The sequence below is a fragment of the Schistocerca nitens genome, chromosome 6 (assembly GCF_023898315.1).
Source record: "Schistocerca nitens isolate TAMUIC-IGC-003100 chromosome 6, iqSchNite1.1, whole genome shotgun sequence".
In the NCBI taxonomy this organism is placed as follows: Eukaryota; Metazoa; Arthropoda; class Insecta; order Orthoptera; family Acrididae; genus Schistocerca; species Schistocerca nitens.
Genome location: NC_064619.1, coordinates 519,747,255 through 519,761,810, shown reverse-complemented (window position 1 = coordinate 519,761,810; position 14,556 = coordinate 519,747,255). Strand labels below are relative to the sequence as shown.

At 40.7% G+C, this 14,556-nt stretch overlaps 1 protein-coding gene across 2 annotated transcripts in view; it reads right to left on the bottom strand.

Moving 5' to 3' along the window:
• LOC126263007 (angiogenic factor with G patch and FHA domains 1) overlaps positions 1–14,556 on the bottom strand; it is a 291,119-nt gene that overhangs the window by 241,869 nt on the left and 34,694 nt on the right. For both annotated transcript variants that reach the window (XM_049959971.1, XM_049959969.1), the window contains exon 6: positions 9,676–9,919. In XM_049959971.1, coding sequence (XP_049815928.1) covers positions 9,676–9,919 — 244 coding nt within the window. The remainder of the gene's footprint in view (positions 1–9,675; positions 9,920–14,556) is intronic.

Genomic DNA, 14,556 nt, shown 5'->3' with positions numbered 1-14,556 from the left:
GTCTCAGGACTGTAGACCACAACAACAACAACAACAACAACAACATTTTTGCCAGTAGTTTCACTTTGTATTCACCTTCTCCTTTTTACCGTAATCTACTATACAATTTTATCCCGCCTATATATACTCAATAATACGTAACCCAGAATTTTGTGTGTATGTTTGTGTTTGTTTGTGTGTCTTTCGACCTGCCAGCACTTTCGTTTGGTAAGTCACATCATCTTTGTTTTTAGATATATTTTTCCCACTTGGAATGTTTCCCTCTATTATATTCATATCATTAATTTGAACCCAACAATTACGTTTGTTATTGTCACTGTTGCATTTTGAAATCTTTTCTGTTGTCTTATTTTCTCTTTCTGTTTTTGCCAGTAGTTTCACTTTGTATTCACCTTCTCCTTTTTACCGTAATCTACTATACAATTTTATCCCGTCTATATATACTCAGTAATACGTAACCCAGAATTTTGTGTGTATGTTTGTGTGTCTATCGACCTGCGCGCGCGCACACACACACACACACACACACACACACACACACACACACACACACACACACACACACACACACACACACAGGTCTGCAACTCAATGCCTCCTCTAAACGGTGAATAGCAATCTAGCCTTTTCATGTTGTTTTTACTACATAAATAAGTAAGACATCCACAACAACAAGTACAGCGAAATTTTAAACAATTAATTTCAATGAAGAAAACTGAGAAACATTATGGATAATTTCACATTCAGTACTCAGGCACCTTTGGTACCACTGGAATCCCCTGGTGGCCCGGATGTTGCTGCGGCTTCCGATATGCAACATCTGACCGGTCCGTCCTCACTCCAGAGTGGGTGGCTGACAGTGATGGGTTCACGTGTCATTGGGCGGAAGGTGAAAGAGGGAGCAGGCTATGCGGCTGGCTCCCTACGTCTTAGCAACAGGTATGAGGTGCTTCCCAGGGTTGCTGACAACTCTGAACCAGCACAGGATGCCTCTCCTGTTGGGCCAGTGGTCGATTTTCCTGCCCAGTCTAGACAAGTACAGAGGGTAGGTATGCTAGTCATTGGGAGCTACAATGTTACGCAGGTAATGGAGCCCCTCAGGGAGATAGAAGGCAAGGTGGGAAAGAATTCCAGTGTGCATCGGTATGTTTGCCAGGAGGTCTCATTTGTGATGTGGAGGAGGCCCTGCCAGCGGCCATCGAGTGCACTGGGTGCAACCACCTGCATATAGTGGCACATGTCAGCACAAATGACACCTGCCACTTGGGTTCTGAGGCCATCCTCAGCTCCTTTCAGCAGCTGGCCGATTTGGTGAAGGCATCTAGCAACACATGCAGAGTGCAGGCTAAGCTGTCTATTTGTAGCATCGTACCCACGGTTGGTTGTGGTCCTCTGGTTTGAAACAGAGTGAAGGTCTAAACCAGAGGCTCAGATGGTTCTGCGATGCTATCGGATACGAATTTCTCGACCTCCACTATAGGGTGCAGAATTATAGGGATTCCCTTAATAGGTCAGGCATGCACTGCATGTAGGACATGGCTACTAGGGTAGCGGAGTACGTGTGGCATGCACTAGGGGCTTTTTTAGGGTAGAGAACACCTCCCTTGGGAGCAAACATGATTTGCCTGTTAAATCAGCCACAGCAACCTCAGAGAGTCTGGGTTCTGGCAGATCAGAGATAGAAAAGATTAATATGATTTCAGTAAACTGCAGGAGCATCCAAGGAAAGGTCCCAGAATTAGTATTGCTTATTGAATGTTATAATGCACAGATAGTATTCGAAACAAAAAGCTGGTTGAAGCCAGATGTCAATGACAATGAAATCCTAAGTTCAGACTGGAATGTTTATCATAAGGATAGGTTAGTCGCCAATGGTGGCGTCGTGTTTATTGCAGTAAATAATTCGATAAAATCTAACGAAGTTATCACGGATTCCGAATGTGAATTAATCTGGGTGAAACTGAGTATCAAGGAACGGTCAAAAATGGTGATCGGATGCTTTTATAGACCACCTGGGTCAGGATCTGGAGTTGTAGAGCGCTTCAGACAGAGATTGCAGATTACCATTAGTAATTTTCCTGATCATGCCGTTGTAATAGGGGATGACTTCAACTTGCCTGGTATAGATTGGGAGTGTTATGTCATCAAAATTGGTGCCAGAGGCAGGGAATCGTGTGGCATTGTTCTGGATGTCTTGTCCGAAAATTACCTTGAGCAAGTTGTTAGAGAACCAACTCATCAGGTAACGTTTTAGACCTCCTGGAAACAAACAGACCTGAACTTATCAAATCAGTTAATGTAGAGGAAGGTATCAGTGATCATAAGGCTGTGACAGCATCTATGACAATGGGTCCTATAAGGAATGTTAAGAAAGGTAGGAAGATATATTTGCTCAGTAAGGGTGACAGGATACAAAATTTCTGAATATCTCAGCAGTCAGCAGCAAATATTCAGTGATGAGGATGAAGATGTAGAGAACAAATGGAAAAAATTCAATGGCGTCATTCAATATGTCCTAGATAAGTACGTTCCAAGTAAAGTTTTAAGGGATGGGAAAGATCCACCATGGTTTAATAGCCTTGTTAGAAAAATGCTACGTAAACAAAGAGCACTTCATCTCAGATTCAAGAGAAGTAAAAACCCAGCTGATAAACTAAAGCTGAATGAAGCAAAAATGAGTGTAAGGAGAGCAATGAGAGAAGTTTTCAATGATTTTGAAAGTAAGACGTTGTCAACCTACCTGAGTAAAAACCCTAAGAGATTTTGGTTGTATGTAAAATCAGTAAGTGGGTCAAAATTATCTATTCATTCTCTCAGCAACCACACCAGCACTGAAACGGAAGATAACAGAGAGAAGGCCGAAATACTGAATTCGATCTTCCAAAGTTGTTTCACCGCAGAAGATCGTAACACTGTCCCTCCTTTCAATTTTCGTGCGAAAGTCAAAATAGATCACGGAATTGAAAAGCAGCTTAATTGCTTAGTAGTGGAAAGGCTTCAGGACCAGATGAGATACCTATAAGATTCCTTAAAGATTATGCAAAAGAACTTACTCCCCTTCTAGCACTAATTTATCGTAGATCACTTGAGCAATGAAAGGTACCTAATTACTGGAAAAAAAAGCATGTCATTCTCATTTTTAAGAAAGCTGTAAGATAGATTGACACAATTATAAATCTATATCATTGACGTCAATCTGTTGTAGAATTATGGAACATGTTTAATGTTCAAGAATTATGATGTTCTTAGAAAATGAACATCTCCTCTATAAAAATCAACATGGATTCCACAATCACAGATCCTGAAAAACTCAGATCGCTCTGTTCCTCCATGAGATGCACAGCGTAGTGGACAACAGCACTCAGATTGATGCCGTGTTCCTTGATTTCAGTAAGGCATTTGACATCGTCCCACATTGCAGTTTAATGAAAAAAATATGAGCTTATGGAGTATCAGAGCAGATCTGTGATTGGATTCAAGACTTTCTTGCAGACAGAACTCAACAGGTCACTCTTAATGAAACTAAATCAACAGGTGTAAATGTAATATCTGGAGTACCACAGAGAAGTGTGCTGGGACCAGCCCTGTTCACAATATATGTACATGATCTATTAGAAAGCATCGGATGCTCTTTAAGGCTATTCGCAGATGATGCAGTTGTTTATACCAAAGTAGCAACACCAAAAGATAGTAAGAATTTGAAGAATGACCTGCAGAAAATTACGAACAATCCTTTTGGAAGAACATCCACAACTGAGCATTATAGCAGAGGTTGAAAATACTGCTTCAGTTGTAAATTACTTTATTTTCACACAACCAGTTTCAGACTGTTAAAAGCCCATCCTCAGGTGTTGTACTGGCAATAGCAAAAGACGGGAGATAATTTTCACAAGCCGCATATTGTGTGGCAGTGTGTGAAAATTATCTCCCGTGTTTTGCTATTTCCAGTACGACACCTGAGGAAGGGCTTATAACAGTCTGAAACTGTTGTGTGAAAATAAGGTAATTTACAACTGAAGCATTATTTTCAACCTCAGCTGCAGAGAATTGATGAATGGTACAGACTCTGGCAGTTGACCCTGAACGTAAATAAATGTAACACATTGTGCATACATAAGAAAAGAAATCCACTACTGTACAGCTATACTATTGATGACAAACAGCTGGAGACAGCATCTGCCGTAAAATATCTGGGCGTAATTATCCAGAGTGACCTTAAGTGGAATGATCACATAAAACAGATAGTGGGAAAAGCAGACACCAGCCTCAGATTCATTGGAAGAATCTTAAGGAAATGTAACTCATCCACGAAAGAAGTGGCTCGCCCAATTCTTGAGTATTGTTCATCTATCTGGGATCCCTGTCAGGTAGGACTGATAGAGGAGATAGAGAAGATCCAATGAAGAGTGGCGCATTTCATCACGGGATCATTTAGCTGGCAAGAGAGCATTACAGGGATGCTAAACAAACTCCACTGACAGACGTTACAAGAGAGATATTGTGCGTCACGGAGAGATTTACTATTGAAATTTTGGGACAGGACTTTTCAGGAGGAGTCAGACAACATATTACTTTCCCCCACATACATCTTGTGTATTGACCACAGGGAGGCTTACCAACAATCATTCTTCCCATGAACTATTCGCAAGTGGAACAGGGTTGGAGGGATCAGATAGTGGTACTGAAATTACCCTCCACCACACACCATTAGGTGGCTTGTGGATTATGATGTAGATGTAGATGTAGGCAGCAGAAATTACACAGAGTTATCTGGTATTCTTGTATCAAGAAGTCGATTGAGTTCGAGCCGCAATGCAGGTGTTAAATATACAAGACAACTTGCAGAAGTAGATTAAGGATCTTGAAGACACAATAGAAATCAAGGCAGATGAGAGACATGCTCACAATCACTGCGAGAAGACAGAGATTCATTAAAAAGACAGGCCGACAAAACTGAGTCGCAAGTCAAGCCTAGAATGAAAGTGCAAACTCCATAGTTCTCGCCTAAAAAAAAAAAAAAAAAAAAAAAAAAAACAGAATTATGGTTTTCAATGTTAGACCTAGCATTTGTCCAGAGTGAAGTGATTGATAATGATGTAAAATTTGTGGTAGCAGTAAACAATCTGGACACCAGAGCTGCCACTATGGTCATGGACGTCATATTGAAATCACCGCAAAAACAACACTATACACAGCAAAAGAAAATGTGAACTGATCGGTTGTGTAAGTCAGTAGAGCAGCAAGTGCAGCAAGTATTGTGCAGTGAGCAGATAGGTGACAGAACACCAGCAGAATTCTGGTGATGTTTATGAAGTATCGTCAGTAAAGAGGAGTTATCAGATGCAATGCTACGACATGTGTGGATGGCACAGCTGCCAGTTATGGTGCAAGCAGCTGTTGTTACCTATGGCAGTACTGATATCAACACAATAATTCTGGTTACAGACAAAGCGTATGCATCATTAGACAAGACAAACCCATCAAGCACAATTAAATTGCATGCAGGAAGCAACATGCAAGAGATAGTGGCTATACAAAGAAAGCAACACACAGACGTTAACAGGCAGTACAAACACTTGAAACAGCAGACAGAAGTATTGCAGAACTAGGTAGCGGCACTGGTAAAAGATGCAAACATTATACACCGACAAGACACAGAAAGTAAAAATCAACAGTATTATAAGAACCAGCAAGATTCAGCGTGGTGGTATCATCGGTGTTTCGGGGAGCGGCTCACAAAGTGTGCTTCTCTGTCTTCATACCCAAAACCATGCCAGTGGTCAGCAATAGGTGCGGCAGGCCGCAGAGCTCAACAAAAGTGCCATACAAAGGCAATGGACAACCTAACAGTACCCCAACAAGTGAGCAGCCAAGCCAGGCGACTAGCAATGTCACATAGATTGTACATAACAGATGTTAAGATGGATTGCTACCATCTTGTCGATTCAGATTCCGATGTTAAGATGTTAATAGTTGGCACAGTAAAAAGAACATCAGCCAAGTCTACTCAGCTCACAGCTGGAAATAATTTGACCACAGCAACATATGGATATCGTGAAATAAAAATCGATCTCGGATTTAGGAAGAAATTCATGTGGCATTTTGTGCTGGCAGATGTCTCCAAGATTATCCTGGGAACAGATTTTATTTTCAAGAGGATACAGATAAACCTCAATGCAGCACAGATAAAAATGGATAGTGAGGTCATCACAGGATCTCTGGGCCAAAGTTCTGTGAGCACCTTGGGTAGTCGATTACAAGTAAACGCAGAGTTGCATAATACAGTACACCACATTAAGACCACACTAGGACAACTGGTCTCACAATGACTGAGAAGACTGGCTCCTGATGGTGTCACGGCAACAAAGGTGGAGTTCGAAGATACAAACAGGCATCATATGCAGGTCAGATAGCCCATGGGTATCCCCACTAGACCTAGCAAAGAAAAAGGATGGCACTTGGAGACCCTGTGGGGATTATCGGGCCATAGGCAAACACACAATCCCAGATCAATACCCGGTTCAAATATTAAAGATTTCACAAATGTACTAGCGGAATCCACAATATTCAGCATAATCAATTATAAGAAGGCATATAACCAAATACCAGTGCCAAATGAAGACATACCAAAGACTGCTGTGATAACACCACTTTAATTGTTTAAGTTTTTATGAATGCCCTTCGGATTAAAATCTGCTGCATGGCAATGTTTTCTGGATGAAGTCCTGAGAGGGCTCAATTTTTGCTTCACATACCTAGATAACATATTGATATTTTCCAGAACTATCACAGAGCACGAAGAACACCTCAAAGTAGTCTTTGACTGAATACATGACTATGGCATAGTGGTCAACAAACCAAAGTGTACTCTGCATCAGATGCACATAAATTTCCTTAGTTACGTTTTTTCAGTGTCTGGCACTCGACCTGTGAAAGATAAGATTGAAATCGTAAAGGACGTTCCTTGCCTGACAGACTTTCATCAGCTAACAAGAGTCCTAGGAGTTGTAAATTTCTACTGGCGGCACTTACCAGGCAGCCCTTGAGTTTTTCTTCTGCAAGCTCATGGCATACCAAGTCAAATGGCGCGTTTCTGGTCACAAGGTATTAGCCGCATATGAAGCAGTGCGGCAGTTTCGCCGATACATCAAAGCCAGACCATTCATCATATATATATATATATATATATATATATATATATATATATATATATATATATATATATATATATATATATATATATATATAGACCACAAACCTATAACTTTCACCTTCCACACATAAGGACAACTGGTCCCCAAGACAATTTCGGCAACTTGAATTTATTAGGCAGTTCAGTATAGACATTAGACACATAAAAAGGGTCAAAAATGTAGTGGGTGATTTTTTTCATGGGTCGGTGCCATCTCCTATACGGTAAATTACGGGCAGCTGGTCGCAGCGTAGGCTACCGATGCTCAGCTAAAAGAATATTTACACAGTGAATTAACAAGGCTGCAATTCAACAGGTACAGCCAGTAGGGACTAAGGTAAAGATCTCGTGTGATATGTCATAAGGCAAACCCAGATCTTTCGTACCAGAACCACTAAACATAGCTGTTTTTGGTGGAATTCATGGTCGAGTTCATCCATGAGCATTAGGCTGCTGACAGAATGGTTCGTATGGCCCGGCATTAATAAGGATTCCTGCAGGTGGGCAAAATCATGTGTGGCATGTCAACAATGCAAGACAGGCAGGCACAGCCATAAGCAAGCGGGAGAGTTTCAGGAAACGACAGACCACTTCTCCTTTGTTCACTTGGATATTATAGGACCGTGCCAGAGTCAGAAGGGTTCCGATACTTGCTGACAGCAATCGACCATTATACTCGGTGGCAGTACCCTCACTAACATCTCGGCAGAGACAGATGCAAAAGCTTTTTTAGCATCACAGGTAGCACATTTTGGCTGCCTGTCACACGTTACCACAGATCAGGGGTGACAGTTCGAGTAAACATTGTTCTTTGAGCTGGCTAATCTTTGTGGATTCTGCCATCATCATAAAACTAGCTACCATCCAGGGAGTAATGGAATGGTGGCAAACTGGCACAGAACACTGAAAGCTGCTATCATGTGTTACGAAGACAACTGGACCTCCGCATTGCCGCTACTACTGTTAGGCCTTCACACTATACATAAACAATATACAGGGGATTCAATGGTGGAGATGGTATATGGGGAGAACATATGCCTGCCATTAGGACTTCTTTTTTTTTTTTTTTTTTTTTTTTTTTTTTTTTTTTGGCACCATCAGGACCAACAGGAAATAATCTGCCATACTTGCTGCAACAAGTAAAAAGCCGCATTTTCAAATTCCGGCCATCACTAGCAACATGACATGGTGAAAGCAAGTTTTTTATAGCACAAAGATCTCAGCATATGCTCACATGTGGGGCTTGTCCATGCATGCAGTACTAATACCCATGTGTTCCACGAGCTCCGCTGTATCATAGGGTAGGCTGTGTGGAAATCGCTGCACAGAGAACAGACCACACACAATGTATTTTGTGTGTCTGAAATGGACACTGTTGACAGAATGTCTACTCTTCGAAACTGGATACTACTCTTGGCTTTGTTAACTTTTAACAGTTTGTAACAGCGAGTTACATAAAAATAAAAACTCTCATCATAGCACCCTCAAAGAGTGTTTTCATTGTCTAAAATGATAAGCATGCAGTATCACTACAATATTAGAGAGAGAGAGAGCTGTAGATAGTATATCACTGTGAACAGGGAAGTGACATCATTTCACAACACCATCAAGTCTGAATGTAAGTAGTGCTTAACACACTGCCTCCTAGACCATTGCAGTTCAAACAGTGTGGACCATAAAAGAACTTATAAAAGAGCATGACCATCATATACAACAAAAACATGACATCAGTGATAGTAGTGCAACCATGTGGGATGTAAAAAAAGACATATATTTTGAACTGCTGCATGTCATAAATAAAGTATGTTACATTTCCAGAACAGAAATCTACAAGGTCACCGCTGAAAACTATTTTCAACAGAGAAGACAGATACACCCTTCAGGTTTAGTGACTTCCAGCCATTACAGAAGAAAACTTGTTTGGCCTGCAGTACCAGCTGGCACATTTTAAATAATAACAATGGCCTACCAACGAGAATCTAACAGACATCAAACTTTCCCAAAAGGGTGGGGTAGCTTAATTATATGTAGAAAAATAAAAAGAAAGGAAAGTAAGATCGTGTTTAACATCCCATCAAAACCAAGATCACTAGATACAGAGCACAAGCTCAGATTGGTAACTGTGTTAAGTCAAAATGGATACCATGTTATGGTAGTGATATAGCAAAATCAAGAAAGAGTAGTGAGCATGAATACAGAGCAAGGCTAGCCCCCCAACCCAAGCAGTGTGCTGCACCCTGGCTAAACAGCAACACTGTGAAGGTGAAGGATGAGATAGTTACTAACATGCAACAGGTTATAGTTGTAAAAATGTAAGCAATTGGAACTTTTGTTATGATCTATCCAGCATATTGATTATCATGTTTGTAGTGCTGGTAAATTATTAATTTTTTATGAACAACGGACAACAGAGGCAAATTTCTCCTTAAGAGAAAGGAAACAAACATTACAATATCAAATATGAATTAAATATGTAAACTTACTTTTATCAGAGGACACCTGCTGCAAGAGACCGGGTTCACAATGTCCACATGTGTCATGACCCAAATGGATATGGCACAAAAGCTTCGTTCCCCCCACCTGCAGTATACTTCCATGTACCACTTCAAATGGTTCACTTTCTTGTTTACACGCAGATAAACGAGCACCATTTAGATAAGTGCCATTTCTGCTACCAAAATCAATTATACTATATTTTCCATCATCAAAACTTAATTTCGCGTGGAACTGAAACAAAAGGATTTGCATTGTCACTTGACAAAAAAATAACAATAGCATAAAAATGCTAACACAAGAAGAACTGCTGGTATTTTCCCTCTCAGCATCAATTAAAAAATCTGGTCAACATGTTGAGTACTGAGAATGAGCACTTAACACCACCTGCTTTTCACATTTTCCCAGTTTGTTTTTTAAATTGACTAAATATTATAGAACACAAATTCAATATTGTGCTAATATATTATCTTGGCATAAAATCAATGAGACAGCTTGCAATACTGATTAGACACAGACGATTGGCAAAACAAACTATTTGTCAAGATGTATTGGTAAGAAGCTATGTTTTAATCTTTGTGTTATCCTTATATTTTGTTATGTTTCATAAAAATCTTTCTACTTTCTGGCAATGGTTGAGCAGTTTATTACAGATGTGTTCTTGTGCTTCACTAGAAGAACACTGGAAAATTAGCACTTGGTGTCCTATCAAGGACAAAATTGTTAAAGATGGCACTTTTTCTATCAGAAGGCAAAAATTACAGAGCTACTGGACCAATGCATGCAAAATAATGTGTAGAAGTGTTCTGATAAGTGGAAGGAATGAATGTACATGTATACTTTCAAAGGAGCCCTAGTCTGAAGGTGACTGCTAACTGAAAACACCTTATTTTTTTGTGACAGGCACTACAACACATCATTCAAGGAAGCATAATAAAACACCAGTAGTAAACTGCTTATCCACTGCAACCGAGTTTTAACTGAAGATAAAATTATCTAGGTTGTCAGACTGCATCATATTCTTCTTCAAAAACATTCTCACACAATCAACATTTTCACCCCGCTGCTGTTATCTTATTTTGGATCATGTATGTATGCAGAGGAGTCTTAGTTGGAAGGTGACCACCACTAACAGAGAATACTTGATTCTTTTGTATCAGACACTACAACACATCAATCAAGGAAGCACAAGAATGCACCTGTAGTAAACTGTTCATCCACTGATACTGAGTTGACCAATTATCATAAACTGAAGTGTAGTAACCACAACCAACAGCGGGAACGCCTTGGGCTGCGGATCGGAGCCACCAGGCGGGGAAGCCGCTGGCGGTGGAGCATGCACCACAGGACGAGTCGGACGACAGACCAACGACAACAACCAACCACAACCGACAATGAGCGACACAACAAGGAAGAGATAAACAATGGAGGCTTGCGGCAACCACAACACCAAACACGAATCCACTCGGAACCAGAGCCAGGCAAATGTCAACAATGAGCAACGACCAGAACGAAGTACCGCCGAGATAGAAACGAAATCCAGAGCAAGTACCAGACTGGCTGGACTACGGCAGAGCGGGTCCCTATATACGAAACCGGAGGGAGCGGCTATTGGCCGCTGTCTGCACGTGGCTTAGCGGTGGCACCCTCGCTGTGCGAGAGCCGCTGCGCAGAATAGCCGCCGTGGAGGCGGAGCCCTCTATGGGCTGACCACATCCATTTGTTCTGCCGCGCGTTCAACTTCCGCGGCGGAAGGTACTAGATCAAGGTAAAATCTTATATGTTGTTAAGCTGTGCCACATTCCTCTTCAAATTTCTTCTCACATAATCGAAGTATTGACCCCCTGCTGGGATCTTCTTCAGGACCTTGAGGCATGTCTAGTTACCTGAATACTGTCAATAATCAGTGTCACATTCACTTATAAAAGGGAGTTTTCCCATACTTGTTCTGAAGAAATGGAGCCACTGGATAAATTTTTTCCAGCTACTATTGGTGGGCCATTGCCACTGCATATGCACTGTTTTGAAATCTGGTTCCTTTCACAGTGTTTTTCTGAAGTCTCTCAGTGCTACGTCAGGGGAATAGGGAGACTGACAAACTATAACTGTGTTGTATTTGTCCAAAAAGCTGAATTAATGAGAACAATCAGTGGGTCCATTATCATAGTGAAGGTGCCATCTGTCCGCTGCCCCCAAGTCCAGCCATTTGTGTCTCGTTGTTTCATGAAGGCAATGCAGAACCTCTTGGTAGTACTCCTTATTGACATTACTACCTTCTGGAAAGTACTCATGATGGACCACACCACTGGAGTCAAAAAAGACAGTCAGCATGTCTTTCACATTGCTGAGAACCTGCCTCATTTTTCTGGGTCTTTGGGATGATGGATGCTTCCATTGCAATAACTGAAACTTTGGTTCTGGGTCATGCTCTTAAGCCTAGAACTAATCACAGCAATCACTGTGTTAAAAAAATTGAAATTACTGTTCACAATAGCTGGTGTTTCCCATGCAACCCTGTGAACAAAGTTGCTTCTGCTCAGTTGTTAGCAACTATGGCACAAATTCTGCTGAGATCCTCCTAGGATCTACATGTTCTGTTAAAATGAAATGCATAAATCCATTATTAATTTTAACTCCATCTGTGAGTTCTCCAATCATGATTCGTGTATCCTGCATTACCAAGGTCCTCATGTGATCAATAACAATCTCATTTGCAGATGTTAAGGGCCTATCTGAACATGATTCACTCTTAATGGTGAGCAGCTATCTTCGAAGTGGTTGCTTCACTCCTTTATCTGTGTGGTATCCGTTGCTTCATCCCCAGACACTTGTCGAACCTTGCAGATTGGAACGGGTTTTTTTTTTTTTTTTTTTTTTTTCCCTACAACACAAAATCCAATGAGTACCACTTACATGTGTTCACATTTCAATGGCTAGCAAGCAACTGATTGTTGCCGCAGTCATGAACAAACAAAAAAAAAAAAAAAATAGACACACAAAACATTTGCCTACAAACATACAGGGTGCAAGTGCCCCAATAACATTGTCCATCCCGACAATAAAAAAAAAGTTGCATACTTTTTGAACAGTCCTTGTGTAGATAGCTGTTAGTACAGAATATTTAAGTCTGCAAGGGAAGTATATCATCAGGAAATTGACAGATTTAAAACATAGCTTAAGGTTACTCCTATCAAGTCTCCACAAGATTCTAATATTCTGCTACAAAAATCATCACAGCCAGCATGATTCACTACTTTTTAGTGACCTTATGAATCTCCTCAGCAGACATATTTTTGAAATCAATGTCTGTTGGTGCGGTGTATGATCAAGAAAATCTAATGCATTTTAGTTACTTGTTTCTTTGTGGGTGCAATGTTTGCTGTCATGGTGAGAAATAATCACTGAATTTGGTGACCTACGATTGGAAAGTGTCATCATTTTTGCCAAAGCTATTCTGGAAGGATCTAATCATTATCACTAATTTTTTGTTTCTTATTCAATAATTTTCCAAATAGTTTTTGCCTTTTTCTTGGAGTGGTGTTTCTTCACATTTTTAACAACAGACTGGAGGATTTTACTCTATCTCTTGACTACAGCTTGGTATTTTATTATCTTCAGGCTCTTTCGTCCTAGCACAAGATACTTTAATCCCAGGAGTTATCCAACCTTGCAACTATTCAGTTCTACCTTTGCTTGTTTTCGGGGTAAACAAGGCTCAAAGTGCTGTAAGATATGTTTAAGGAAGAGTTACATTTTCCACCTATACTATCTGCTTTACAAAATTCTTCCACAAATTCTTTTCATGATTTCTCTCTAAACATAGTGACTGAATCATCATTTATGATTCTGTGATATAACTACTCAGTGTACTTTAGTGTTAACATTTGGCAATCTTGGTCAGATAATCTACAGACTATTGGCTTTGCAAGTAAATCACTGCACATTCTACAAGCAAATTGGTAATAGCTGTTGCACTACCACATTCAATTCTCAGAGGGCAGTTCAAATGTATGGCAAATGATGGTACTCGGGGAAATGGCACCAAGGGACAGGGAAGGACACCAGGTGCACCCAGTGTGTATGCCTGGGGGACTTCATTCAACATGTTGAAGAGGCTATTCCAGCAGCCACTGAGGAACCAAGGTGCAACCAATTGCAGATTGTCGCACACATTGGAACAAATGATGCCTGTCATCTCGACTCCAAGGTCATACTTGGATCATGCAGCAACTGGCAGAGAAGGGAAAGACCAGCCTTGCACACACAGTTTCAACGAAGCTCATAATTTGCAGCATTGTGCCATGAACTGATCGTGGCCCTTCGGTTCTGAGACAAGCACAAGGGCTGAACCAGAGACTTTGGAGATTCTCTTACAACCTAGGCTGCAACTTACTGGACTTGCGCCATAAGGCTGAGGACTGTAGGATCCCCCTAAATGGGTCATGTGTGCTCTATACATCAGAAGCTGCTACTCAGGTAGCTGGCAGTATGTGGGGTGCACACAGGAGTTTTTTAGATTAGTCAAATAATGATAGCTATAAGAAACTCAGAAGTATCAATGTAAGATAAGAAAAAATGCCTCCCACAGAGGAGAGTATTAAAATCCTAATGGTAAACTCCTGAAGCATTCACAACAAAGTGCCAGAGTTTGAAGCGCTCATGAAAAGCAGTGAAGCTCACATAATACTAGGTACAGAAAGTTGGTTGAAACCTGAAATTGACAGCAGTGAGACTTTGGAGTAAATTTAAGTGTATATCAAAAGGACACACAAATTTGAAATGGAGGTGGTGTGTTTGTCGCAGTAGATGAGAAACTTAAATTCACTGACATAGAAATTGAAGCTGCATGTAAGATTGTTTGGGCAAGACTC